General features: G+C 38.8%; 1 protein-coding gene across 1 annotated transcript in view; it reads left to right on the top strand.

Moving 5' to 3' along the window:
- LOC104081922 (cystic fibrosis transmembrane conductance regulator-like) overlaps nucleotides 1-26734 on the top strand; it is a gene marked incomplete at both ends in the record, with an annotated part of 45027 nt that overhangs the window by 7069 nt on the left and 11224 nt on the right. The window contains 8 exon segments of the mRNA XM_009584848.1: nucleotides 1769-1984; nucleotides 2899-2988; nucleotides 4391-4554; nucleotides 5029-5154; nucleotides 8895-9141; nucleotides 11438-11530; nucleotides 12026-12208; nucleotides 14872-15063. Of these exon segments, the coding sequence (XP_009583143.1) occupies nucleotides 1769-1984; nucleotides 2899-2988; nucleotides 4391-4554; nucleotides 5029-5154; nucleotides 8895-9141; nucleotides 11438-11530; nucleotides 12026-12208; nucleotides 14872-15063 (1311 nt within the window).

Raw genomic sequence — 26734 nt, 5'->3', positions numbered from 1 at the left:
CAGGAAAGTACTAATAACTTTTTGGCAGAATTTAACACATCTGTACAAAAAAGAATTCAAAAGTTTCTTGCTATTTCTGAAGTATCAGATGCTTTCTGCTGAGACACAACAGAAAGAAGGATAAGGAGACACACATAAAAGTTCTTAGCACTAAGTATTTTTACACTGAATATAACAATGAAGCAAAGGAGCACATACGTACCCTTCAGAAGCTTATGCAGAAGGTGAAGCAAATTGTTAGACCACAGCACACCGATGATTTTTGCAGTTTTTGGGGAAGGCTTGGGGAAGGAAAGAGGGAGCAAGAGGCAGAAATGGAAAAGAATAAGCTTATAGGAGTGAAAGTATGAGAACAATGGGGGTGTGAAGGGAAACGGAAGGCAAAGGTGAGGTAACGCTAGTGGGGTTTAATTACAACAGAAAAGGAGGCTGAGGACAAATGTAATAGCAGGCTAAGATAAAGTCAGGGCTATAGCAGATCATTTGGATGCCTTGCAGTTTAGCAGTTTGATACCCCCTCTTTTTCCTCTCCTGCTCTCGTCCTCTACCATGTTGCTCATCCCAGGATGGGAAGTTCTGGGACTGCCAGTGCAGGAGGGACTGGCTTCTCTCTGGGACTTCTATTAAACTTGCCTCCCCTACCATTTACGCCCTCTCATCCTGGTCTTGTTACAATCCTGGATACAATTTCTAGCACTGTTGGGTAGGATGATCCAAATTGTTTATACTTTTATTCTGTCGCTCTTTCCATTTACTTTATGTTTTCATAGAATCATAGAATCATTAAGGTTGGAAAAGACGTCTAAGATCATCGAGTCCATCCGTCAACCCAACACCACCATGCCCACTAAACCATGTCCTTAAGCGCCTCATCTATATGTCTTTTAAATACTTCCAGGGATGGTGACTCCACCACTTCCCTGGGCAGCCTGTTCCAAGGCCTGACCACTCTTTCAGTAAAGAAATTTTTCCTAATGTCCAATCTAAACCTCCCTTGGCACAACTTGAGGCCATTTCCTCTCGTCCTATCGCTTGTTACTTGGGAGAAGAGACCAAACACCACCTCGCTACAACCTCCTTTCAGGTAGTTGCAGAGCGCGATGAGGTCTCCCCTCAGCCTCCTCTTCTCCAGGCTAAACAGTCCCAGTTCCCTCAGCCGCTCCTAATAAGACTTGTTCTCTAGGCCCTTCACCAGCTTCGTTGCCCTTCTCTGGACACGCTCCAGCACCTCAATGTCCTTCTTGTAGTGAGGGGCCCAAAACTGAACACAGTATTCGAGGTGCGATAGCTATATCCTCACTGTGTTGTTCTGTTGGTGCTCATTTCAGGAGCTCTGAGTCTTCCTGTGTCCTGTAAGTCCAGTAAAGTGCAGTGAGAATTGTTCCCTAGGGGCCAAAACAGAGATCCAGCCTGCTAAACTGGATTCAGTCATATGATGTGGCTAATCCATTACAACTCTGAAAAGTAAATATGGAAGCTAATCTCAGTTGTCACTTCTGTAGAAAATGATCAAACAAAATTTACAAACTAGATTTGCTTTGGTGGAGTTGCGGGAGCATCACAGATTAAGACAGCAGTGAGTTGTCTGTTTTCCTGTGCAATTACTGCAACTTTTTGTGGTTTGCAGAGCAAACAGACCTGGCTTCCTCATTTAAGATATAAAGCTGTAAATCTCAGTTGGTAGGACTTGAAATTAAAATGTGAACCATTTTGAGAAAAATGAACAAGCTACTGACCAAAATTATTTTTCTCTTGTTTCCATTTGCAGGAAGTCACCAAATCTGTGCAACCCCTTCTGCTGGGAAGAATAATAGCTTCCTATGATCCAGACAACTCTGACGAAAGATCCATAGCCTACTACCTGGGCATTGGCTTGTGCCTTCTCTTCTTTGTGAGAACACTACTCATACACCCTGCTATATTTGGTCTTCATCATATAGGAATGCAAATGAGGATAGCTATGTTTAGCTTGATTTATAAGAAGGTAATTGTTTCATTTACACTCAAAGCCAAACCTCTGTCTGTAGCCTACGTAACTTTTAGGCCAGTTTGTTGAAAGATTGATAGTTTTGTTAGTCAAGGAACAGAAAGTACACAAAAGAATAATGTGGCTAACATCAGCTTTTGACAGCTCTCCGATTCCTAAGTCCAAAGAATTAAATACTCGTCTACAGCTGGTTTGATTGAAGTCAGCCTCTGTGTAAGTTCAGACTTGCTGGATATGTGGTGAGATGCCTTAATTGTTCTACCACTGTGCTCCTGTTATGCATGTGTATTGCAAAGGAAGAATAACATATGCTGGTGGCCAAAGAATATTTTCAAAAGAGGATTAGAGGTGAAAATTTAAACAATAAATATAACATAAAAGGGATTGACTTTGAATGATACTGTGTGAGATCTCTATAGCATGAAGAATCAACAGATACTGATGCATCACATATTCACAAATCCAAAGATTTAAAAAGGTGTTTAGTTTTACCAATACCAAAAGCACCTAATTTAAACAAACATGTTAGTTACTCTAGTATAAAGCTCACTGTGAAAACATCTTTCAAAAATATTTGTCAAGATAGGCACAGTAGGAGATTTTTGAGGATGCACAGCAGTACACAGCATGCATGCTTAATTAAAACTTGCATTTGCATATATATCTATATACATAAAATATGCAACAGAAAGCAAGGACTAAGTCGATAAATCAATATTTGTAAAGCAATTTAATGGCTATGTTAAATTCAAGTGACATAAATAACAAGTTTAATGAGACTATAGCATAAGCAGATAAGTGAATTGTTATTTATACTACTGTACCATTGCCTATTATTTTTATCTGTATTTATTCTGTTTTATGGGGATGAGTTATATGGCCATTTTTCTAGGTTTTGTTTTCTTTTACAGATCTTAAAACTCTCAAGCAGAGTTCTAGATAAAATAAGTACTGGACAATTGGTCAGTCTTCTTTCCAACAATCTGAACAAATTTGATGAGGTACGTCATCAGTTGTTTAATCCACTTGGTGATCCATTAAATGCAAATGCAATACTTCAAGCTATTCATGACAAATATTAAGGAAGGAAGGAGCATAAATGACGGACTGTACTGAGTGCTCACTGTAGATATAAAATGAATCACTAGCTTAAGAAAATGTGTTGGCACGTGGTCATGGAAATGCTCGTTCTGATACTTACGACATCCTTTATCTCTTATGCTGATTAGTAGAGGAAAACCAAAAAACCAGGTATATCATAAAAACATGCTTGTTCTACAGTCCAGTGAGAACCTGCCAGGAAACCTCTGGATTATGCAGTTGGTTTCACAGAGGTCAGAATTTGCTGGTTCAACCCTTCCATCCTCTTTTCCTGACCACCGTACCTTTTTACTAAGGTGATCCAGTCCATTCGTGCCATTGAACAAGCGATGATCTTCAGCATCCTGTTGCCACTATTACCTGCTTTCCTAAAAGTCTGAATAAGTGTTGATGTAAGACCTTATTAGGAATCATTCCCAACACATCCATCTTAGACAATACTTCCAGCGTCTCCAGTAAAACTTCTCTTTCATTAAAGACACAGAAGTAAATCCCTGCTAATGGCTTTGGGGACCAGAAACTCTATGAACTTCTGTTCAGCATGTATATTTAATTGGCCCATTGGTAGTACAACGTTTGCTTCCTACGAAAGAAGCAAGATCAGAGAGACTGTAGACACATGACTGGAACTGTAGGGTGTATTTACTTTAAGCACTATATTTACTATGTAGACCAATGTCAGCTAGCGCTGAACAAGCTAGGACAAGTGCCCTATCGTTGCAGCTGTGTAACTGCAGTAACATAGATCCCTGTGCAGCCTTATCACAGGATTCAGTCCTAAATCTCTCCAATGTGAAGGAACATGACTGAAGTAGGTAACAATCTGTTTTGAATTGGTTGTGTTCACACAACAGTCATCTCTTCACCAAAGTAATATTTGCCTCCTATATCTGATTAAATCACTCTCAGAAGATTCTTCTGTGGTTTTTTTCTCATCTTGCAGTGGTTGAAAAAGCCAGCATGAATGGCAAATTCTGTTTACTTTTACAAAGCTGGGATTTTTCCTCATGCATGTACATAGCGAAGAGACAATTTGAGATTGAACTTTGCCTTACAAAAATCAAAGTTTAGGTGTGGAATGTATACGTATTGCTGCGCTGTCATTATAATTAACACCCAGAATGCTATGTGCTCAGGATCACAAATCCTCCTTTATAAACTTGTTTTACTACTGGAAATATTTGTACCATTCTTCATTACATTTTTCAAAGTGTCACTTTAATGACTTCTTCCTTTTCATGTAGTTTTCAGAGCACATCTGTAACTTGTATTATTATTATTTTCTGCTGTGGGCTTCCACAGGGTCTTGCTTTGGCTCATTTTGTATGGATTGCACCTTTACAAGTGGCACTGCTGATGGGACTGCTCTGGGATATGTTAGAAGCTTCTGCATTTGCTGGACTTGCTTTTCTAATAGTCCTGGCCTTTTTCCAAGCGTGGCTGGGACAAATGATGATGAAATACAGGTGATGAGACTGTTTTAAAATATTTCAATATATTTTCCTGAAACACGTTGGTTTAAGAAGTTTATACCACTTGATTAAGGGTGTCTAGTTATTACATCGTTACAAAAGAGGAGCCCAAAGAGTGTTGGCTGTGTTGGGAAAGTCATGGACAAGCCTTTACTTATTTAGCAGCAGCTGTCTAAACTTAACAAGATGAAACGTCTAATGTGCAGTAAATAGTGATAATGCTTTGTAGAATTAAAACTCCTTGTTAGTGACTTGATTTATTCTTTTTAGCGCTTGTATTTTCTCCTTAGTAAAACAATTACTAGGTTTCTAATTATTCCTTTTACATTCTTCATAATAATTCTGGTAAAATAAACATTTTAAGCATAGACATATAAGGAAAGTGTTTTCATAAGATATAATCGGATACAAACTAACTATACAGGATGAAAAAGATGAAGATTGACCTACTGCCATTTTACTTTGTAGGAATAAGAGGGCAGGAAAGATCAATGAAAGACTTGTCATCACCTCAGAAATAATTGAAAATATACAATCAGTTAAAGCCTATTGTTGGGAAGATGCAATGGAAAAAATGATTGAAAGCATCCGTGAGTAAGTGTTCTCATTTGTTAGTCAAATTTTTTATGCGCTCAGAAGAAAAAAAATTAGGGGTCTATGAACACCATCTGTGGTCTTGTTAGTTAAGAAGTAAAGCACACAAATATTAATCCTCCATAAACTAACCATAAATTCCCACACTGCAGCTTGGGTGTTTTCCCAATTTGTCAAGTTCACTATGGAGGTGAGATTTTTTTTTTTATTTGCTTCCTCATTTGTTATAATGATATTTCAGTGGTTAGCTTGCGCAGGTAAAACAATTGTGGCATCTGTGTTTGTTTCTGGCCAACCCTATCCTCGTCTTACAATAAAAAGCCCTTTTGTGATGGTGATTACTTAAGGCTTTACAGACTTTCCTATTCTGCGGTGGAAGAAACAGTGAGTCCTCTGCAGCCATTTTCTGAGAAATGCAATAAAGCTGTTTTTAAATGTTACATGCAGTCTGTGAAAGGATTAAAGTAGCACAGCTTCATGTATTCGTCCTGCACAATTGCATTAACATTTATTGTCTGTAGATAGCCTTGTATAATGCTTATTTCTTCACTTAATATCGAGATTGAATTGGAACTACCAGACCTGAAGCAAAAAGGAGGTAAAAGACCTAACCTAGTTAGCTGACAGCTATGAGACGGAGGTCTTCATTACTGACAGGGAGTCCTGGGGGAAGGGAGGAGAAGTGACATATTGATTGATGGGTGATGCTGCACTAAAGCTGTCCCGTATGTTTGTTTAGTTCTTTACAGAGAATTAAAATTCTGTGCCAGGTGTGTGATTGGGAAAATAAAAGAAAATAAAAGAAATATAAGTGTCGTATTATCATGTAAATAAAAGAGATTAAACGATATTATTACACAAACACCTTTTTGTTCAGCTGCTTTCTGAAAGATAATCCAGGGAAAGTGAAGTGTTCTTTACCTTTAGAATAAGGAAGATCTTAAAATTTGTAATGATTTACTGTAAACGATCAGAGAAAACTCAGTCTGAATCCAGGCCGGGAGTTCCAGCTTGAGGATGGAACCAGGTTAGGATTCCCCTGGTGTCTCTAGTCACATGCATTGCTTTTAGGAAATTTGAGACCACGTCTTGTGAGCAAATCCTGTAGAAATGAATTAAATAAATTTTAGTCCACAAGGTGGTCACAGAAACCTGGAAAAAGGACTGTCATTTTATGATCTATATTTTCTACAATAATTTATAGTGAATTTTGTAATGCTGGTATTCAATTTTTATTATATTATGCATGGATTTTTAAAAGACAAGAATGCTAGCAATATTACAAGATCTAAGTATCTCTCTTCTACTTCTCTGCACCAAAATACCATATTTTTTGAGTGATCCAACAGGTCACTTAGTGAAGACATCACCAGAACAGGTCAACCTGGGGCTGTCAGAGTTTCAATTGAATTTTGCTTGCTGAGCCAGCTCTGCAGGGCCTCGCAATCAGTTGGCTTGTTAAGCTGGTAGGAAACAAGACCTTGTGTGTGAAGCTGTGCCTGTATTTTAGCAACAGGGCGTTATAACTCAGTCGTTACCAAACTGCTTCTACATGCTGGCATTTTCTGATGCAACCCAGTTTAATCAACTCTAATGAACTAGATAGACCTGTGCCCTTACTCTGGTAGGCTTGAGCTGCCGGGTCTGGCCATCCTGCAGGTGTAACAGTGCCGTAGACAAACTCCCCCAGGGAACTGTGACACTTCAGAGGGACTAATACGGGCTGTCTCCTGTGCACCCTTTGAAGCCTGTACTGGTGATAACTGTTTGTAACAGGTGTCTGAATAAATGTACCTGCACTCCTAAGGGCTATGCAATGTATTCAGAGAAGCAAAAAACCGCAACGCCAAACTGTTCCCCTGAACCATAGCATAGCACTGGAGAAGGTGAAGTCCAAGGTTGGAAGTGTCTATAGTTTATCAGCAGAAGATACATCTTTATATAAAGCAAAGAATCTCAAGCTCATATATTTGTACTGATTCCTGCAGCATCACTTCAAAACCAAACATACACTGGTCTACGCTCTATACATGCACGAGGCTTTTAGTGTCCATTACATCTCTCTCCAAGTGCCCATATTGCATCAGCAAGACCTGTCCCAAATGAGTGCTTAATTTACAGAGCTCTCAAGCCTGTATCACAGACAGACCCATCTCTGGAGAACTTTTGCTTGTGGCTGGGTCAGCTTGTGGCTGGTACTTGGGAGCATACTGAAAAGGGTTAGTGCTTTGATTCTCTCTCTTTGGAGTAGCGGCTGTGTGCTTCAGCACCGGGGGGATTTTTGGTAGCTTCTACCCAGGTGTTTGTGTGGGACTGGATGAGCACCAAGCCTAAAAATATTTGTTATCCCTATTCAGTGCTGCCACCCACAGTCTCATACAAGCTCTGGAGGGACTTAAAAGGCCCCTTTCTCCAGGGCAGTGGCTACTACTGTGGTGGTGACCTGCATGCCTGGCCAATTTCTTCAAGCCTCACTTGTGAAATACAGACTTAACAAGAAGTGCTAGGCACCCTGCTCCAAAACTGGCTGAGATTTTCTGTCAGGGACTTTTAAGAACACTTTGGCTGACAAAAGTTGGTAAGATGCTGGATGCACGTGAAGTCTCATGCATGCATAGTGTGGAGCTGAAAGGGCGTTCCACACAGCTCCAAAATCCTGGATGGGTGTTGCATGCACACACTGGCTTAATACCAGAACACACATAAAGATTACGGTCCTCAGCCTTGCAGTACCAGGTATTACCATCACCAATGTGACTGTGAACTTCTGCACAGTATCCCAGTAGTTAGAGCACTCACCCAGTGGATGGGCACCTTGGGGTCTAGCTCCATCTCTAGCCCCAGTTAATTGCTCTTGCAGCAGAGCAATTGCTCTTTCAGTGCAGCAGAGGTGCCTCTGTTTAGGCAAAGCTAAGCTGCAGGGCACCTGGGGCGTGTGAAGTGAATGGGGTCAAAATGAGAGCAGTCAATAGAAAGCTTCAGCACTGTGAGTTAGGACTGTCAACTCAGAAAATGAATTACGCTCCCTAGATTGTTTCTCTTTTTATTTAATAGCTCGCTGTAAGATATATAGACATTGTGGAAGCAGCTAAGAGTAATCACCAGTTGCATTCCTGACTGCACAGCAGTCCGTAAGCTGCTCCGTAGACTGAGCTTCTATGGAGAAAGGAAGGGGGAAAGCAGACTCTCTGCCTTCCACCTCTTCAAGATGAGGTTAACTGATACCTTAATTCATGGATGAAGCTGTTAGCAGGGTGCCCTGCAAAAGGAGATGACCCTATAATCGGATTGTGGATAGCTCTTTAGTTTTCTTATGGTCATGTATAGCAAATCTGGCATTTCAAAGTATCTTATTTCTAGGGGAGTTATCTATCTAGATGACCAGATGGGTATGAGATGACGCTTCTGGGAGTGTGTCATAAATCACAGCATTAGATGCTTAAGGATGGTTGTGCCAGGAATTGTAGAGGCTTGTGGTTTATGAGATATCTAAATCGTGACATAGATTATTGTTATTTTGTCTGACATCTCTGAACATTGGTGCCAAAATTTGGCTCCAATTATTTTTTAGGTCCAAAAATTGTTTTGAATCTTGCTTTTAACTGCAATCCTAGAAAATAACAAGGATGAATGAGCCTCTGAGTTAATTGTTTTACAAACAGTTCTATCCAAAATATTTGTAAGATGTAAGATGTAAACTGGAATCCTATACTAATTATATGTATTTGTTTTTTTAACAGAACTGAACTGAAGCTAACCCGAAAAGCTGCTTATGTGAGATATTTCAACAGCTCAGCCTTCTTCTTTTCAGGCTTTTTTGTGGTGTTTTTAGCTGTGCTTCCATATGCTGTGATTAAAGGAATTATTCTCCGAAAAATATTTACCACCATTTCGTTCTGCATTGTTCTTCGAATGACAGTGACCAGGCAGTTTCCCGGGTCTGTACAGACCTGGTATGACTCTATTGGAGCAATAAACAAAATACAGGTAGGGTACATACAATAAAATCTTCCCAAGTACGTAAGCTAATTCTTTATAGCATGTTATCTTGTCAGTTGATCAAAAAAAGCACACAGCATTTATGCAGTCTTTCCAAATATACTATATGTTGCTTTGACTACACACCATGAAATGTCATTATAAATCTTGATATTGTTATATGGTTCCCCAGGCAGCGTAACCACAGGAGTCTCATGCTACCTGCACACTGCCTTTTTTGAAACAGTGGCATTTAGTTATTTCCTCTCATTGCAGAATAAAGAACTTACTTAATAAAAATATATCATGAGTTGTGGTGCTTAAGAGATGTTTTTCCTTCAGAAAAGGAAATACAAAATTAGTGTATGTTATATATAGCACAGCTTCCAGTAGTTGCAGTCACAGATCTTCTGTTTTCCTAGCTATTAGTGGCAAGAACAGCAGGAGATTGTGCATCTTATGCAAATGTGCATCTCATTCATTATGAGTACTAAACATAATTAAGGTACCGGTCAAATAATTATTACCTACCTTACCTACTGAGATCAATTGCTCATATACCAGCATGAGAGGCTTATCTGCAGAGTCAAATCAAGGTGAATTCTCATTAACTCTATCTGTTTTATCTGTGTTTTGAAATCACTCCTCAGGAAGAGAATTCTTATTCTATTTCAGGGTGAAATCTTAGGCTTTTTTTAACATATTTATAGTTTTTTTGGTAAAACATACATTTTATTATTTTTAGTGTGATAAAAATACCTAATAAGGAAGTTAAAGATCTTAATCCGAAATCTGAACTTTAATATAGAATAAGAAGCAGGTATTGGATTTTTATGATTTTAAACTGGGCAGAAAATTCGAGAAATCTAGCCATAAACCTTTCTGTTCGACATTCAGAAGGATGCCTTGTTGGGTCCTAATGTAGGCAGTCCTTGTGCTCTCAGATTCCCTGGGCATTAGTGGAGGTATCTTGTCTCTCCTGTTTCCTGGAAGAGTGTATCCAATGCCCTGTCACAGAACTGGCAAGCCCAGTTGTCATACCATTGCCCTCACTTTGCTGAATGCTTTTCTTTGGGGTATTAGCTCTGTGAGTGCTCTGGAATCCATAAATAATCATCTCTTTGTGGCAGGGTCAGTATAGACCCCATAGACAGACTGCACAGAATCCCAGAACACTGATGCCCTTACTTGTCACACGAAACATAAACAAAAATAATAAACCACTCATACGTTTCTCTGATTTAATTTCCTCATCAATTTAGAGAGTTCACTGGGCCAGATATGTCCCCTGGGTTATTGTATTTGCCCTGTAGCTAGGCCCGTGTTTTCTAGACCATGAAGTCTTTCAGGATCAGTGTGCTTTCTCTGACTCACTGCTCCAGCAACTCCACTGGATGACCCCACTGCCTTTGTTATGAAAGCCTAGCTATCATTTCCTTCTTTTGCATATACTGTGTGTGTTTTGCCTTCCAGTTTTTTGGTTCCTGCCCTTTCAATCATCTGCTTTTTCCCTTCTGCTTGTTCTACTTGGGAAATTTGCAAGTTTACTGTAAAGAACTCATTTTCTCCCTTACCATCTGCTTAGTTTGTCCACTGTATTGCCCACATAGACCTACTTGGTTCCACACAGTTTAAAAAGACAATTTAGAGGAGATGGTACCAACAAAATCATGGAATAGAAAAGTTATCTTGCCTACATTAGCATAGGCTTACTCTTTTTTCCTAGTATTATCCCAGAAGGTAACACAAGTGTTGGGTTGCTGACTTGTGTCATTTGCAATTACACTACTTCAGTGCTGCACTGTCCAGGATCATTATCTGCCTTTTTTTTTTTGTTGCTAGAGACATCATTCTAACTCTTTTAATCTCTTGCAGTTTTGGAATAGGGAGATAGCAGCACATAGCTGCTTTGTTTCACTGTTTACCAGAGTGCAACCTTCCACATCCTACTCCAAAACCAAAGCTTTGTTTGAAAAGGATTAAGGTCGGAGGGGTGATACTGCCTGATACAAAGGCAAAGGAAAGCAAAGGAAATGCCAAGTTTTGATATTCTTTCTAAACCAGAACTGCATATATTTATGGTTATGTTTTCACTAGCAATGAAAGAATTGCTAGTTTCAAAAACATCTCCTGCATCTGAAAGACATTTATAAGCTATATTTATGCCTCTCTCTAAGACACTACAATGCAATAGCACCATCAGAAATATTAGCTAGTGCTCAGTGTTGGCAAATATGTACTGCTTTGTGTGATATGGCCATCGTCCCTTACTGTTTCCTCTCATCTGCTTTCATGGTGTTTCTAGGATTTCTTGCTGAAAAAAGAATATAAAGCCCTGGAGTATAATCTAACAACCACTGGGGTTGAGCTGGACAAAGTAACAGCTTTTTGGGATGAGGTTAGTACTTTTACCCAAACGAAATTAAAACACAGAGTGTATCTTTTTTACTGATATTTGCCTTGGTGTTCTTTAAAAAGAGCAGCCTACACTCCTTCAGTTTAAGTGGCTTCAGTAACTAATGCATGATATCAAATTATCCATGGTTAAGAAACTTTGGAAGGGACCTTTTAATAAGTGTTAAGGCCTGTAATAAGTAGTTATTTCTGATTTAAGCCAGCCTGAAAACAGAATCAGGCTGTGGCATGTATAAACATTGGAAAGCAGTTCTGTAATAGGCAAATTTTATTTGTGTCCACAAATTTAGGAGCAAGTATAATACATAAAAAATATATATATTTAAGAATATAATACATATGTTATAGATAGGAAAAGTAACATCAGAAAAGTAAGTTCATATGTTTTCATAAGTCCATAGTATGATGTACATGTCTGCGTATGCATGTTTTATTTATTTTTTATGTACATACAAATACACATCTGTGTATGTTGCAGGGAATTGGAGAGCTGTTTGTAAAAGCAAACCAGGAAAACAACAACAGCAAAGCTCCTAGCACTGACAACAATCTCTTCTTCAGTAATTTTCCCCTTCATGCCTCTCCTGTTCTTCAGGACATAAATTTCAAGATTGAGAAGGGACAGTTATTAGCTGTTTCTGGATCTACTGGAGCAGGCAAGGTATTTCTATTTCTGTTGTTTCAACAAAAGTCCTAATGATTTTAAGGAATAATACTGTGTTGTTATCTGTATTGTTACCTGTATTGTTACTGTATTCTTGCTATCCTGTGCTCGCTGTAAAAATGATGGCTGCAGGAAAAAGTATGAATAAACTGTAAGTTTAAATAAAATGGCCAATAGTTATTTGAAGTTTTACTCTGTGGCCAATATGAGAAAGAGTTTGCTGGATATTTTTTGTACATACGAGGATACAGACTTAATAAGGAAATAGCAATTTAAATTACAAAACTATTTTTCCATAGGAAGTAAAAGGAGATTTGCAGGAATAATGCAGACTGAAACCTAAAGTTAATGCTCATGGTGAGAATCTCCCTGCCTTTAAAACAATAAACTGGAGAACATAGCATAGATATCCAGATGGCTCAGTGTGCTAGAAAGCAGACTTTTTTTTCCCCCCTGCCTTGCTAACATTTTAAGGAAAAATTTGAACACAAGATGGTCAGTAACCTGACAAGCCTGCCACGGATTAGCCAGGTAACTAGGACGTGTGCCCTAGACATGTGGTATACCTGGTCACTTGTGCTCCAGTTCCTACAGTTCCGCGCTCAGACAGGCTCCATGAGTTCTGTGTGAAAGCCTGAGGAGGTGCTGTTGAAACTGATGGTTTTCTGAGAAAAGTTGTGGTTTAGATTAATCGTCATTTTAGAAGCCCAAAATGCTAACAATACATTTAGTTTGCAGATAACGCAGCCAATTAACCTCATTAATATAAAATGCGTTGAACTGTGATACGCATTCACTTTGAACAGCAAGTAAGTAGATGAGTCTTTCATCGTGACTGGGTTTTCTGAGACGTGAAAGTCAAAATAAACGTTCATTGTGCATTTGGCAACTTTTCTTTTCTTGTTTAACAAATCATTGGTGAACATGTTCTGATTTCTTTTACTTGCGTTGGGTAAAATCTTTGGTCTGTTGGAGTCAATGGCAAAGGACCCATCAATTTCAATATGATCAAGGTTTCTACATTATTTTTCAGTAATGATACCAATAGGAAAGAGCAAGGGACATGAGATTGTCCTCAAGCTGATGTGCTGAGGTGCATTTTACTGTGATACTTCTGAATTAACAGAAGAGTTTTCCTATGTTGCTGATAATCTCAAACAGCTATTGCTAAAGCTGATACTTGTAATACAAAAATGTAAACTAGAAAGTGCTGAAGGACGTATGTATATCTCCTTTATTCAGCTACTTAGGAAACTGAGGAAAATTCTGATCATACTGAGCAGTTTATGTGAGTATATACATACAACAAATTTGCACTTTTCCAGGCAATAAAGATAAAAGGCTTATAATATTATCGGAAAGATTTACAAAAAATAAGGTTTACACTCTGCCCCAAATAAAAAAAAAAAAAAAAGAGTTTATCCTTTCCTTACACCCTCTTAATTTAAGGTTTCCTTCATGTTGCTTGAGGCTGTTACTGTATGTATATTCCAGGAGTTGTCAGGCCTGTGCAACAGACTGCACACTTATTTTATCTGTAACAGGTATGAAGCCTGACATCAGCTCTTTAATATTGCTTCAATATTAGATAGGGTTGGGTTTGTTTTTTATTTTCCATTTATGTTATATGGCACAAGATACAGCAGTTTAACGTCCAGTGGGCAAAACATACTAAGCGGCTGTCCTTTGCAAGATCAGAAACTTCTTACTCAGCATTTTGGAAAATTTAGATTCTGGTATAATGGAAAGAATTTCGTGAGTCTCCCCCCACATATTGTATAACTTGTCAAAGGATCTCTGGGCTTGACAGCATGAAACTGTGACTTAGACAGATTTTTAGATCTTTGGCTGTTGCGTCCCAGCTTTGTTGACTGTTTATTAGTGATAAGAACACCGCTGAAATGGCTCTGTAACATATTTTTCCTTGTATTTCTCAATTCTATTCTTTGATCTAGTAGCCAGTGATGTGTGACAAGGTTACTACAAGCTACTGATTAACTTTGAAATTATAACATGTCAGTACTGAAATTGCAATCAATTCTTTTATGAAGGGAAATAGTAAATATACTTAGGTCACGTATTCACGTAAATGAGTTAACAGTTACAGAGGAAAATTCAGATCACACCGAGCAGTTTGTGAGTAATTGTATACACATACATAAAGAAATTGCATTTTTCAAGGCAATACAGATAAAAGGCTTGTGAACACTAGCAAAATTGTAAACATGAATTGTGTTGTACAAAGAACAAACAAAATAGTCACTGATAATGTTAAAAATCAAATAACGTTCTCCATAAATACTATTATTTTATGTCTGTATGTGTCTCTCAGATACTCACATTTTTACCTTGTAAAATTACTGGAATTTTAATTAAAAAAACATACTTTTGCAGCAGCATGCTTTTTTCACAAGATATCTTACACAATTTTTATTGTTCATTGAATGGAGTTTCTCTCATTTCAGAGGCCTTTCAAAACCACACGTATCATGAAAATCTCCACTAATTGTAGCTTGCACTAGATCAGTACCTATAGGGACACTCTTTACAGGATGAATGTACCATTTAAGTGACTTAGCGGAGTGACTCTCATTTTGTTTAGCATTTCTTATGGTTGTACAGATCTCTGATATATTAACCAAGTGTTAATGATTTTTCAGACTTCTCTTCTGATGTTGATAATGGGAGAATTGGAGCCTTCGCAGGGTAAAATTAAACACAGTGGAAGGATATCCTTTTCACCTCAAGTCTCCTGGATCATGCCTGGAACAATAAAAGAAAACATAATTTTTGGTGTATCCTATGATGAATACCGATACAAGAGTGTCATCAAAGCCTGCCAACTAGAAGAGGTCAGTCATCTAGGACTCTTAAGACCTGTGACCCAACCCAAGTGAAAAACCCCAAAGAATAAGTCAGGGAGCGGAGCTTTAAGTAAGCGAGACATTTCTGAGATTTAAGGAACTCAGCCTGGCATCCCAGTTTTGTGGAATTGCAAGTCAGCCTGTTGCCAGCTCCTTGGGAGGTACACTGACGGTGCCGGTTCTGGTACTTTACACAACAGGAGCTAAATAAGCTGGCTCAGATATTATAAGGTGTCTGCTTTCTCAGTCTTCCTTGCTAATTAAAAACCTGGGTAAACATATTAATGTTAAAGAAATTACGTAAAAAGTATTGTTCCTACAATTTTTTTTTTCATGTTTCTTCCCCATAAAGAAGCTTTTCCTTGGAATTAACCCATTTTCCTCCTTTCTTTTGCACTTCAAAAATGGCTCCAAGGATAATTGGAACTCTGTGCCAGAAATCTGAGTTATTTAGAGGAAAATCTTGACTGAAGTTGGGTTTTTCCGCGTGCTCATTGAAAATTCTCACACTGGAAATTATTGCAGGATCGATCTTTATGTGATATGTAGCCCACAATTAGTGGAAATATCCTTGTGTGTGTTTGATGTTGCCAGAGGGTATTGTAGGAAAAGATATCTTTTGACATTGCAAGACACAAAAGGAGCCAGCGTTTTAGACCTTTCCACTCTTATTGCTGTGCCTTAAGATCAGGCATTTTGTCTGTAACATGTAGATCAAAATAATAAATATTTAACTGTGCTTAATAGGATCTGTCTTTAGGCCACACAGTGAAACATATTTTCCTTTAGCGCCAGTCAAGCAAGAAAACAATAGCCAGTCTGTTTAAAAATAAGATGAGGTTACTGCGCTTTATCTCAGAGCAGGGTATAGTTAAGCAATAAATTAGTCTTTTCTTAAATGTTTATGGCCATTTCAGCTTGTGTTTGGATTGTGGTTTGCTGGAAATCTTCTTTGAAAGCTTCTGAAAACAGGAGAATTAACAACTTCTGTTTCAGGCTTTCTGAAGAGAGTAGTCCTTAACCCTAGTCTTAAAAGTTGTAGTTAATGCTAAAGCTCCAAGAAACAACTGGCTTCAGCAGTTCAAAGCTGTCCTTGCCCAAAGAGGCTTCCCAGCCCAGGCTCTTCCTAGAGCAGAAGGTGGTTAATGATGGCTCAGTGTCTTGGTGTTTATGGGACAGCTCAGTGTCTCAGTGTCAGTGGGACGGCTCAGTGTCTTGGTGTTGGTGGGACAGCTCAGTGTCTTGGTGTCGGTGGGATAGCTTGGTGTTTCGGTGTTGGTGGGACGGCTTGGTGTCTCGGCAGGCTGCAGCTCCTTTGTTCTCCAAACAGACTCAATCAAGCCAGCTTTGATCTGTGTTGGTGCAGCTCTGTGCAGAATGATATGCTTCACCTCTTAGCAGGGCTCATTATTTGAGATCAAGTTTGATATTTATAAGGATATTTTCTTCTGGACTGAAGCTGAATAAATTGGGCTGGCCTGGAGAGAAGGCAGAATGGTCTGGAAGGAAGCCAAATGCATTACCTTATTGCTATTATAATGCTTTCTAGTCTTGTTAGCTTTCACATCTTAGTTACCGAACAGAACTTAGTATGGCAGATTGAAGGATGGATTTCAAATATTAATTCCCTGTTTATTCCCCAGTATGGTCTTTTAGGGGTTTATTACGACAAAGGTTAGTGCTTTGTTGGATTGGGGTTGTGTGTGTTCTCATTCTTCAGAAAGGAGAGGTACCAGAGGGTTTTTGCCTAAGGGAGTTCCCTTTGCTCCCTTCTCTGCAACTTTCCTAGGTTGCTATATAGTTCACCACAGTCCTGAATGTAGGCCTGTTGCTGAGTCTAGTTCTTATATGGGCTCTTCAAGGTGAACCAAGGATTTGTGATAAAAGAGATTTTGTTTCCTTATTGCATGTATGCTGAAAGTCAGTTAACATACAGCTCTTAACAGTGGCTAAGTGAGATTTACTTCCAAGCTCCATGCTCACAAAAACTTTTTTGGGAATACAAAGCCATCTTTTTTGACCCAGTGGGCAAATAGATGTGTTACTACTGCGAAATGCCCCCTTTGCTTTGCTATCTCCTCCATCACCCTATAGAGGAAGCATACTGAAGATCTAGTCCTAAATTTGATGTCTTTTTCCCTTCGTCTTTATTAGTGCCAATAAAATACTATAAGTTACTCTATGTGGGTCACGTCATACCACATACATAGGTCTGGGGCTTCCTGACACACCGTGAATAGCCTGTTCTTGTCCACCAGCAGAACAGGACACTGAAGCTGGGTGATTTCATACAAGGTGCTCTGTACTTTGTTTTAGGTCTATGGAGATATGCAAATGATATTAAGCAAGTGTAACTTAAATAATTTGGGGTGCATAAGAATTTTGAGAAAAGTCAGTGCTACATTTTTCTGCCTGACTTTTTGGACTGGTACGTAGTTGATCTGTTAAAGAGTTATCACTTACAGCTTCTTTAGAGTTGCTAAGTACTTGAGGTAAATTTATCTCAAAGTAATTATGAAAGATGGAAAGTGCAAGTAAATATTACAGAGCTTTCCATATTTTCAGGTGTCCAAGAATAAAATTTTGACTGTATAGGAGATCAGATATTTATTTAGAAGTTAGAATGTGTTATGTGTTAGATTTTTATTCTGTAAAGTCCTAAAGTATGGCAAATCTGGTTATATTAACCATTAGCTAAAAAATAGGTGGGCTTTGGTAGGTTTTTCTTGGATGGAAGAAGGATTTTTGATGTTTTTCTAAAAGATATTCTTACAGCTTTACATTTTGTTGTATTTGTGTATGTAACCATCAAAAGGAAGGTTAAAAAGATGGTTTCTTCTCTAATGAATTTTGAATATTCACAACTAACATTACTGGAAAGCAATGAAACTCTGAGCAACAAAAGGATTTTCTTTAATTTCTTTTATTTCTTTTATGAGGTCACATAAGTTTCTAGCAATTTAGAACACTAAAATGGGACATTTTTTAGTCCAAAGAGTTCAGGTAGCTACATGTTATACTTCCCTGACTTGCACACTCAGCTTAAGAGATTTCTGCCTTCAGCTTCTTATTCTTGTTGCCTTGCTGGAATTCACCTACCCTCCAGTTGTGCCAGTACACCTGTTCATGATGTCGTACCGTGAAACAGAAGATGAAGGTTAAAACCAAAATGATTATGATATATTGGAGAACTGCATCCCTCATAAATACTCTGCCAGGATAGTTTGACAAAGTGTGTTTGTGTAGTGCGCAATACATTAGGATCTCAGTCTGTGCCTGGGTTTATAGGCTCAATTAATGTGTACGTGTCTCTCAAGTATCCTTTTTTCTCATGCATAACATAACTGTTGTCTCACCCAATGCCCACATAGGTGCGTGACTGATGAACAGTCAGATGCCGTGAATCATGTCATACAATAGATACTGTTTTGTGAGACTACGTATGGGAAGCGTGTGTTTAACAGTGCTCCTTTGAGTGTAGTCCTACTTGATGGCACACATGTGGCAGCAGTATATAGTGTCATAGGTTTCATTCATGGTCCTTGGTCCTCACAGCTCTGCTCTGTAGCCTTCTCTGGCATGTGCGGATACCAAGGGCAGGGGACAGCACAGTGCAACCCTGTACAATCATGTATGAGATCTGAGTTGTTGAAAGGATGCACAATGGAAGACAGTTGTGTGTCAAAGGCTCAGTGAGGGAAATTTGCCAGGTCTAAGTACCGCTGCTTGTCATCATTTCAGGATGACACTGTAGATACATAATACTGACGAAGCGTGAGAAGGGTTCTCAAATGCATCTCTGTGCATCAATAAAAGCATGCCTAAGGTATTTTTTAAACTTCTGTTTGTACAGCTTATATGCGTATTTTTATGGTAGTGTAGCCTGCTTTATATGTGTAAAATGATTCAGGACTTGATTATAATTAAATTTCTTGATTATATTTTTCCTTTGAGGGTAAGTAGGACATCAGGGGACGTAAAATCATATTCTACAATGTGGTTCTAATTACTGGAGTTTGGAAATGGGCAGAGGTTAAGAGGAGAGAAGTGGAAGGTGATAGAACAACAGAAGGATTTGAGATGAAGGGACTGTTCTTGATATCCTATAGAAACAGCCTTACTGGCAAAAATTATTTCTGAAAGCCCAGAGAAACTAAATATGGCTGCAGTGAGATGTAAGTGGTGCGTAGACATTGCCATTATTCTTTTGTGATGCTGAACTCAAGGGAATGCCAATACATTTAAATTACATGATAATTCTGTGAAACATCACAATAAAAAAAGTTTTACAAGAAAGCACAGGACAAGGGCTGCTTGTTCCTTCTCCACTGCCTTCTTCCTCTTTTTTCCTTTCCTCGAGAAATAGCGAGTATTTTAGCAAGCAAGCAGGGTGAGTACCTAATTTAACACGTCTTCTAAAATGAAGGTCCCAGTTTGCAAATATGGAAGTGGAGGCTTTCAACTTCTAGATCAAACCATTCCAGCACCAATCAGTAGTCCTTACCATTTGTCCTTTGTTCAGAAGCCTTTTTGAAATAAATTGTTTGAATGGGTTTAATTTTGAATGTGCAGGTATTATCACAAATCTATTACCTTTAAAATCTTAAATTGGCATGCTATGATATAGAGAAGCCAAGATGTAATTGGTATGGATTCTGAACTCATTTCCTGAAGACAGTCCCCATGGGCAAGCTTAAAGGTACTTGAAAAGTAAGACAAGATGAATTGGTGCTGCCTTGGCTTATGCTACCTTTTTTTTTTTTTTGACATGGTGTTTTACCCTTTCTATCAAGTACTTTTCATCACATTCGTGATAAAAATCAATTAGCAAGAGAAGGTGAACTTTCACCTAGCACTTCAAATTAAGGACCAAGTATGAACAAATTTAACACTGAGAAACCATCCTGCATAATTCATTGATTTTTATTCTCATTGCTCAATAGCAAAAACCACTGGGAGATGTGAACTGGATGAGTTTATATGTCTATGGAAACTTGCGACTAAATTTGAAATAATTCCACAAGTGTAACTTCCCCAGAGATTGAAGGGTTGTATTAATGTCATGGCAAGGATAACATGAATATAAATGGGAATTTGCAGGAGTAGCCAATGGGGTTTGTAAAATCCTTATTACTGATGTAATGAAAAATGGGGAAGGAACGTGGCTTGATTTTCAGATTTTTAGAAAAATCTGTATTAGTAGCCTACTATACATAGGGTGTGGGATTTTTGTTTGGTTTTAGCACTTGCTGAGTTAAAAAGGTAAAACCTTTGGGCAGTTGAAACAGGAATCTTCATGTCTAAATGCTGTTAACATTGAACAAAATCATCCTAAGAGAAGGCGTTCCTCCAGTCAAGACTGCAGAAGCAGGCCCATTACAGTTATTCTTGTTAAAAAATGAACAAGCATCATATCCCATTTGAAGGGGAACAGTAATTCATTCGTTTTGAAACCGTACTTCCATCACTTCCATTTTTACCTTTCTGCAAGGTAAGATAGATAATTTTCCACCTAGTTAGTTCATTTGATCCTTCAATAGTTACCTAAGAGGCCATAAACACATAATGGCAGACTACCTTTTAGAGATTACCACTCTTAAAGTAAACACATGTTCTGATTTGAGAGCCACCAGCTGCTCATGAATGTAATGTTTAACATGGTATGCAAATAGAGGAAGTGTTTCCGTGCGAAATCAAATTGTATAATAGTACTAAAGAAATTTGTGGTCAGATCCTGTGTTTTTTTGAGCTGGTTTTACAGGGAGTGCAGGAAATTCATTTTCATCTAAGAACTTAGATTATAGAGAGAATAACTAGAGAAAGAGACAGTCAATATGTCAAGCCCTGGTTTGTGTTCCTGCATGTTCAATGTCTCCTTGCAAAGGATGGCATCCATCCCTGGGTGACGAGTTCACTGCAATGGCAGGGATGTCCTGAAACAGAAATACGTATCCTTGCATCCCACTATACTGCTCCAGCCCCTTTATCTGTGCAGGTTTTGTGTTGGTTTGTTTTTTGTTGGTTGGTTTGGGGTTTTTTTTGGCAGATAACTAAATCAGTAGGAGTTGAGAGGTTATTATGTCAGTGAGTGAAATACTTTGTGCCCTGTTTTTGTGCCTGTTTTTCACAAGGGATATTGGCAGATTACAAAGCATGTGGAAGAGAGGAACAATAAGGATTCAAATCTGGAACTGAGTGCTTTGTAGTAGGTAATTCTCTACAAGAGGATATTAAGAGGTAGCTTGTTTACCTAATCAGGTATGTCTACAGTGTAAACTATGTGAGAGCAAGTTATTTAGCCTGTCTTCATAGCTGGGGAGAGCAACAGGCATGTCAAGGTGAAGTTCATCTCATCCTAACGTAAACAGCTAAAATAGCATAAATGCCTTTTGCAGGCAGAAAGTCCACATAATATGTCATATCTCCCACTACAACCATTGCATCTCAGACACGTGGGCCCAAAAGCTGGCTACCTTTATACTTTTTCCACCTTGCACTGGTATGATCCACTGGCATGAGCAGACTCCTCTAACCGAAATTCTTGTCTGTGGCCCAAAATCATGGGCAGGTCAGCTGTGAAGGTGCTGACACAGTGAGTTCCCTGGGAGAACTGGAAGTAAATAGGCTAGCACAGTTTCTTTATAGCAAGGGAGCATCTCGATTAGAGAAAAAAATAGACTCAAACTCCCAAATGCACTGACTTCAAGAAGTTCATCAGTGATCAAGTAAATATGTTTAACAAAGCCCCTCCGCAATGTTCTGTGTTGATATCGTTTAGTTAAAAACCTGTTTCAGTCAAGACAGGTCTCCCCACCCCTTTCCCTGTCTTAGGCACAGGGCTCTGGACTGATTACCTTGGATGTTGTCCTATCTTCTGTGTCACTTCTAGAATCGTATTTAATTCCCTTACCCTGCGTTTAACCTACCCACACGCAGCATACCGACTACTTCATGTTTCAAAAATCTGTTCCACGGGAATGTTTCACCATAGAGAAAGCGAGTTTTGCCAGCATTCGTGTGAGTTTTGGGTGAGCCTGACACTCTGCTCAAGGTCACAAACTCTTGCGAAAACAAAGCTTATGCTTTTGGATTGTGAATTCTTCATAAATGTTTCAGCTGAAATCTAACAAAAGCTTCGGCTTCAGGAATCATAGGCAGAGAGAGGAGAGTTACCTAAATAAAATAGAATTTTGAAAAGAAATTTCTGATTTGAAATACTTTAAAGAGATCTGGTTTTCTGGCTTCTGGCCCAGGAAAATGAGAACTTGAGTATGTTCAAGCTGGTTACCCAAAAGCCAAGGTATAAAAAATTACCAAAAATTCTTCATCTTTTAAAAATTAACAGAAATGTTCACTGGTAGGTATAAGTCTGAAACACAAGACTTGATTTCAAAACTTTAAAACTTCAAATTTTGCAGTTTAGTTCGTATTTGTCTTTCTTTCAAGATCATTTATTTTCTGAAAATCAGGACAAATTGAAAGCTTTTTGCAAAATGACATTTCAAATCAATTATCTGAAGATTTTTAGTAATCACTGAATTAAAATCTGGAGGTTTGTTTCAGTTCCATTTCTACCTCGTTGGTATATTAAAATTGAATATGATTTCTTGGAAGTACAGAAATAATCATGTTAGTGAGAAAGCAGGTAACAGTAAATTTTCCTCTTACAACTAAAGAGAAAAATTATCAAATAGGGTGGAACAGTATTGCAGCTCCTGCTTGAAACCCTTGGTGCTGCTTCCGCTTAACTTATATTCAGCTTTACTTGGCATTTTATACAATAAAGTATTTTTCTTCTAATTTATTGCAAATAGTCCATACTACAGAAAGGGAATTGCAAAATGCATTCAGGGGCAGCTTCCCTAAAACACAGAGACAAAGAAGGCGGCGAAAAAGGGAGTACTTTGGTGGGTGAAAAGGAGGTAGCAATGTGAATGGGGGGATTTTCTGGGAACTGTGAAAATAAACATCAGAAATGTTAATGGCAATGAAGAAAGGGAAGGGGATAGAGATGGTAAAGAAACTGGGATTGTAGAAAAAAAGGTGTTGAAGTAGAGGAAAGGGTTAGTGAAGATGAAATGGAGAGAGTCAAGACCACTGCTCTGTTCCATCAGTTTCACGACTGTTTTGTCTTTTTGGAGAGGAGGCAGAAGAGGGAAGATCGAAAGCCACATCATTAAGGTTATATTTAAGGAAGAAAGAGGGGTCCCATAAGTAAAATACATACAAATACATATGTTCTATGATTAGAACTGCTTGAGTAGTTTGACTATATATATGTGTATATTTATGAGTATATATATACACTCAAACTTGGATATATAAAGCAACTTTGATATACTTTGATATACTTGGATATATAAAGCAACTATTTGCTGAAAGGCATGGTTCTTAGAAAATATTTTCTGTCATGCTTTATTATCTTAATTGTTGCTAATGATTTATCAAATAATTTTGATAACAAACAATCTCTACAGAAAAGACTTGGAGTGTGAAGTCCATTCTGAGGTTTCCTTATTTTTAACGAGACCATATTTCCTATTCACCCTGAAAAGAGATATTACATTAAACTATCTCAGCTATATTCTTCCATACCAAGCCCAAAGGTATTATGAGGGTCATCCCTTTGCTGCTGAGGTAGATGAATATGACATTTACACTGTTAAAAATGCAAACAGATATTAAAAGGGCGGCCTTCTCCTTGGGTGTGCAACTTAAGGTTTGTTAGCTCCTGATATTAGAAACACCCATGAAAGTAATGAATGTCTGTGGGAACTGCGGGGGTTTTCTTCTCTGAGTAGTTACCAATAGGTTTCTCAATTTAAGCATTTAGAAATAGATATGTTAAAGAAAATCCAGTAGCTACTTCATTAATATGCTGGGGTTTGTGCCGTTCAGCATCATTACATTAGGTTTGTCCCTGGCTTGATTTCACTTCCTGCATAAAATGACAGCAAGGATGTATTTGGACCAGCCCTATGTACTTTTTTACAATAGGTAATGCATGTTCCAACAAATAGCATTGTGTGTCTATTGGACTTCATCACTCTGTTTACGCCTTTGAAAGAAATTACTAAACATTTTTAAATTATTATATTTACAGCCTGAAAAGTTCTTTGTCTGTTCCATGCCATATATTATCCTGAGGTGAAGGGTAGAAGAGAGCAGAAGGGGAACTCATTAAAAGTCTGATTAAAATTCCATGTTGACACACCTGCAAAGAAATATATCTGACAAAATCTCACCACCATTTAAAACAATAGGAGCCCTGGAATTAATTTCAGTAGGGCTAGGATTTTACCCTGTTTGCAAGGGAAGACACACTGGGCCCAGTTCTTTACCTGGGCTTTTTTCGAAGACGAAGTAGAATCAGGAGACAGCAATGACACCAGCACCATTACAGGCAGCAGTACTGGTAGAAATGGGAAACAGTTGAAATCAGCTTAGATATCTAGATGCTTAACCATGCAAATCCCAATGTTCAGGTGAAGATATTGGGTAAATGTCAAAGTTACAGATTAATAACATGACTCCCACATGCATAGTAAAACCACAAGTGATGTGAACAGGTCGTCTCAAATAAATGCCGGAAAAGCTTTTATGCCAGAATTTCACATATTCTTTGAAAATACTTCATGACCTATAGGAAGACGATTTTGTGATGTTCAGAACGTCTTCCTTTAAATATGTTGCTGGCATTATTTTTCACATCCCTCTTTCTGCAAATACCTGAGCTGTTACATTAGTACCAGGGATTTGCTTGTGTGGCTCTCCTTTTGCAAGAGGGAAATAACTAGTTAACATGAGAAGAATTTTAAAATCACCTGCAATAGCTTTTCCATACATAAGAGCATCTTGATTTTAAGGTCAGAATCCTCTAAGTCAGGAAGTAAACGCTATTATCAAATTAAAGAGTTGGGAGAATCTCCCATTTCCTGACAGACCAGGCAGTCAATTTCTAGTCCTTGAGTGGCTGGGCCTTTCATCTGTCACTGATCCAGGGCTGAACGGCATTGTTCACTCTTTTCCTGAGGTCAGGCCAATTTACAGGGGAGGAAGGAGGAAACATTTCTCTCGAAGGATTTTTATTTATTTATTTATTCTGCAAAACCTCAGAGGCTTGGAATGCCAAAAGGCTGCCCAACTGAGAGTGAGTAGCCATCAAAATCACAGCAGGGGTGATTAAAATTGCATTATATCTGACTTTGTATGAAATGCGAACTTCTAGAGAGCAGCTCAACTTAGAATCCCAGGTCGTATTGCCCTGGAAGTGCTTCTTCTAGTCTTTTTCCCAGAAGCTGCAGGATTTCTGTGGGTGCTGCAGAGTGCATACAGACAGCTGAGTTCCTGCATGCCCCTCGGCTGCCCAGGGGAAGAGAGACCCCAAAACAGGCCACCTCTTCCAGGGCGCTGCCTAAAGCCTGCTCCCAGAAGCTCACTTTCTGAGGGATTTTGCATGCCTTTTTTTTCCCCCAGAAGTTGCACTACAAGGAAAATCCTTGAAAAGCATGAGAACACTCGTGCCGATTTTGTCTGGTATCAGATGCCTCGGTCAGCTTCCTTGGCTGCAGGAGATCCCTGCCTTGGGAGCGGGAGCACGTGCACAGGCAGCGAGAGCGGCAGTCCGGTGCTGCCGAGCAGGGAGCGCAGGCACTGGGAGCTTCTGGGACACTCGGGGCTTCCAGCTCGGGGCATGGCAAACTGCCCTGGAGTCGTACCTGCTGGAAACCTAGGCGCCCTGGGGCACAGGGAGGTCATCCAGCCCGTGTTTCTGGGAAAAGTCCTCTGAAACTGTCACCACTACAGTGACAGTGGTGTCACTGTTTTGGCTTAAGGACATAGGCCAGGTAAGGCTTGAAGGCAGAATTAATATTTTTTGTTCGAGCAACTGTAAAAGTAGAAAAACTAGACAGCTTCAGGCACAAAAGCCATTCTCCACGTCTCCACTTCAGTGAATTATTGTGGTTTGCATGGATCCTCAGTTTCGGTGCTAAATACTCCTCAAGAAAATTTCTGGCCACCTCCGCCAGTGGGGCATGAGGATGTCCTTTTCTCCTTTCTGTGTCTCACGTGAGAGTAAAATGGTATTTTCTGTTTTTATCACTGGCTAAAGATTCATTTTTAGCATAGTCATGAGTTGTAAGTAACTTACAGCCCAAGCAGCGGAACTTGGCTCCCAAACCTTTTGCAAACCTTGAGCATTCCTGGCATTCCCGGCTAGGAATTTTGTGCAAGCTTTTTTTAATGAACCTGCCTGAAGTATAAATTTCTCTGGGTTTTGAAGAGCTCAGATCCAGAGTTTGCTTCTTTCTTTCCCTAACTTCCGTGGCAAGTGCATTTACCATGGTTATTTGACAGAAAACTCAAATGGTTAATGTCTTGGATTGATATTGTATGAAGGTACCTTCCTTGCTTTTATGGAGATCTAGCAATTAAGACAAATATTTGTTCTTGAGATCTTGCAGCTCGTGATTGCTCTCTGTGATAGAATGACATGTTTTCTTTTATCACCATTTCTAATTACATAAACAAATGAAAGAAATAAACCTCTGTGGGACTTCTTTTTTTTTTTTTTTACAACTACTGTCTAATCTGTCTGTACACTGTTGTGCACTGTGCTTCCATACAGTCTGTAGCTTGAGTTTCTTGGATATGGAAA

This window comes from Fulmarus glacialis, unplaced genomic scaffold, assembly GCF_000690835.1.
Source record: "Fulmarus glacialis isolate BGI_N327 unplaced genomic scaffold, ASM69083v1 scaffold39879, whole genome shotgun sequence".
NCBI lineage: Eukaryota > Metazoa > Chordata > Aves > Procellariiformes > Procellariidae > Fulmarus > Fulmarus glacialis.
This window is presented reverse-complemented; position numbering and strand designations above follow the sequence as displayed.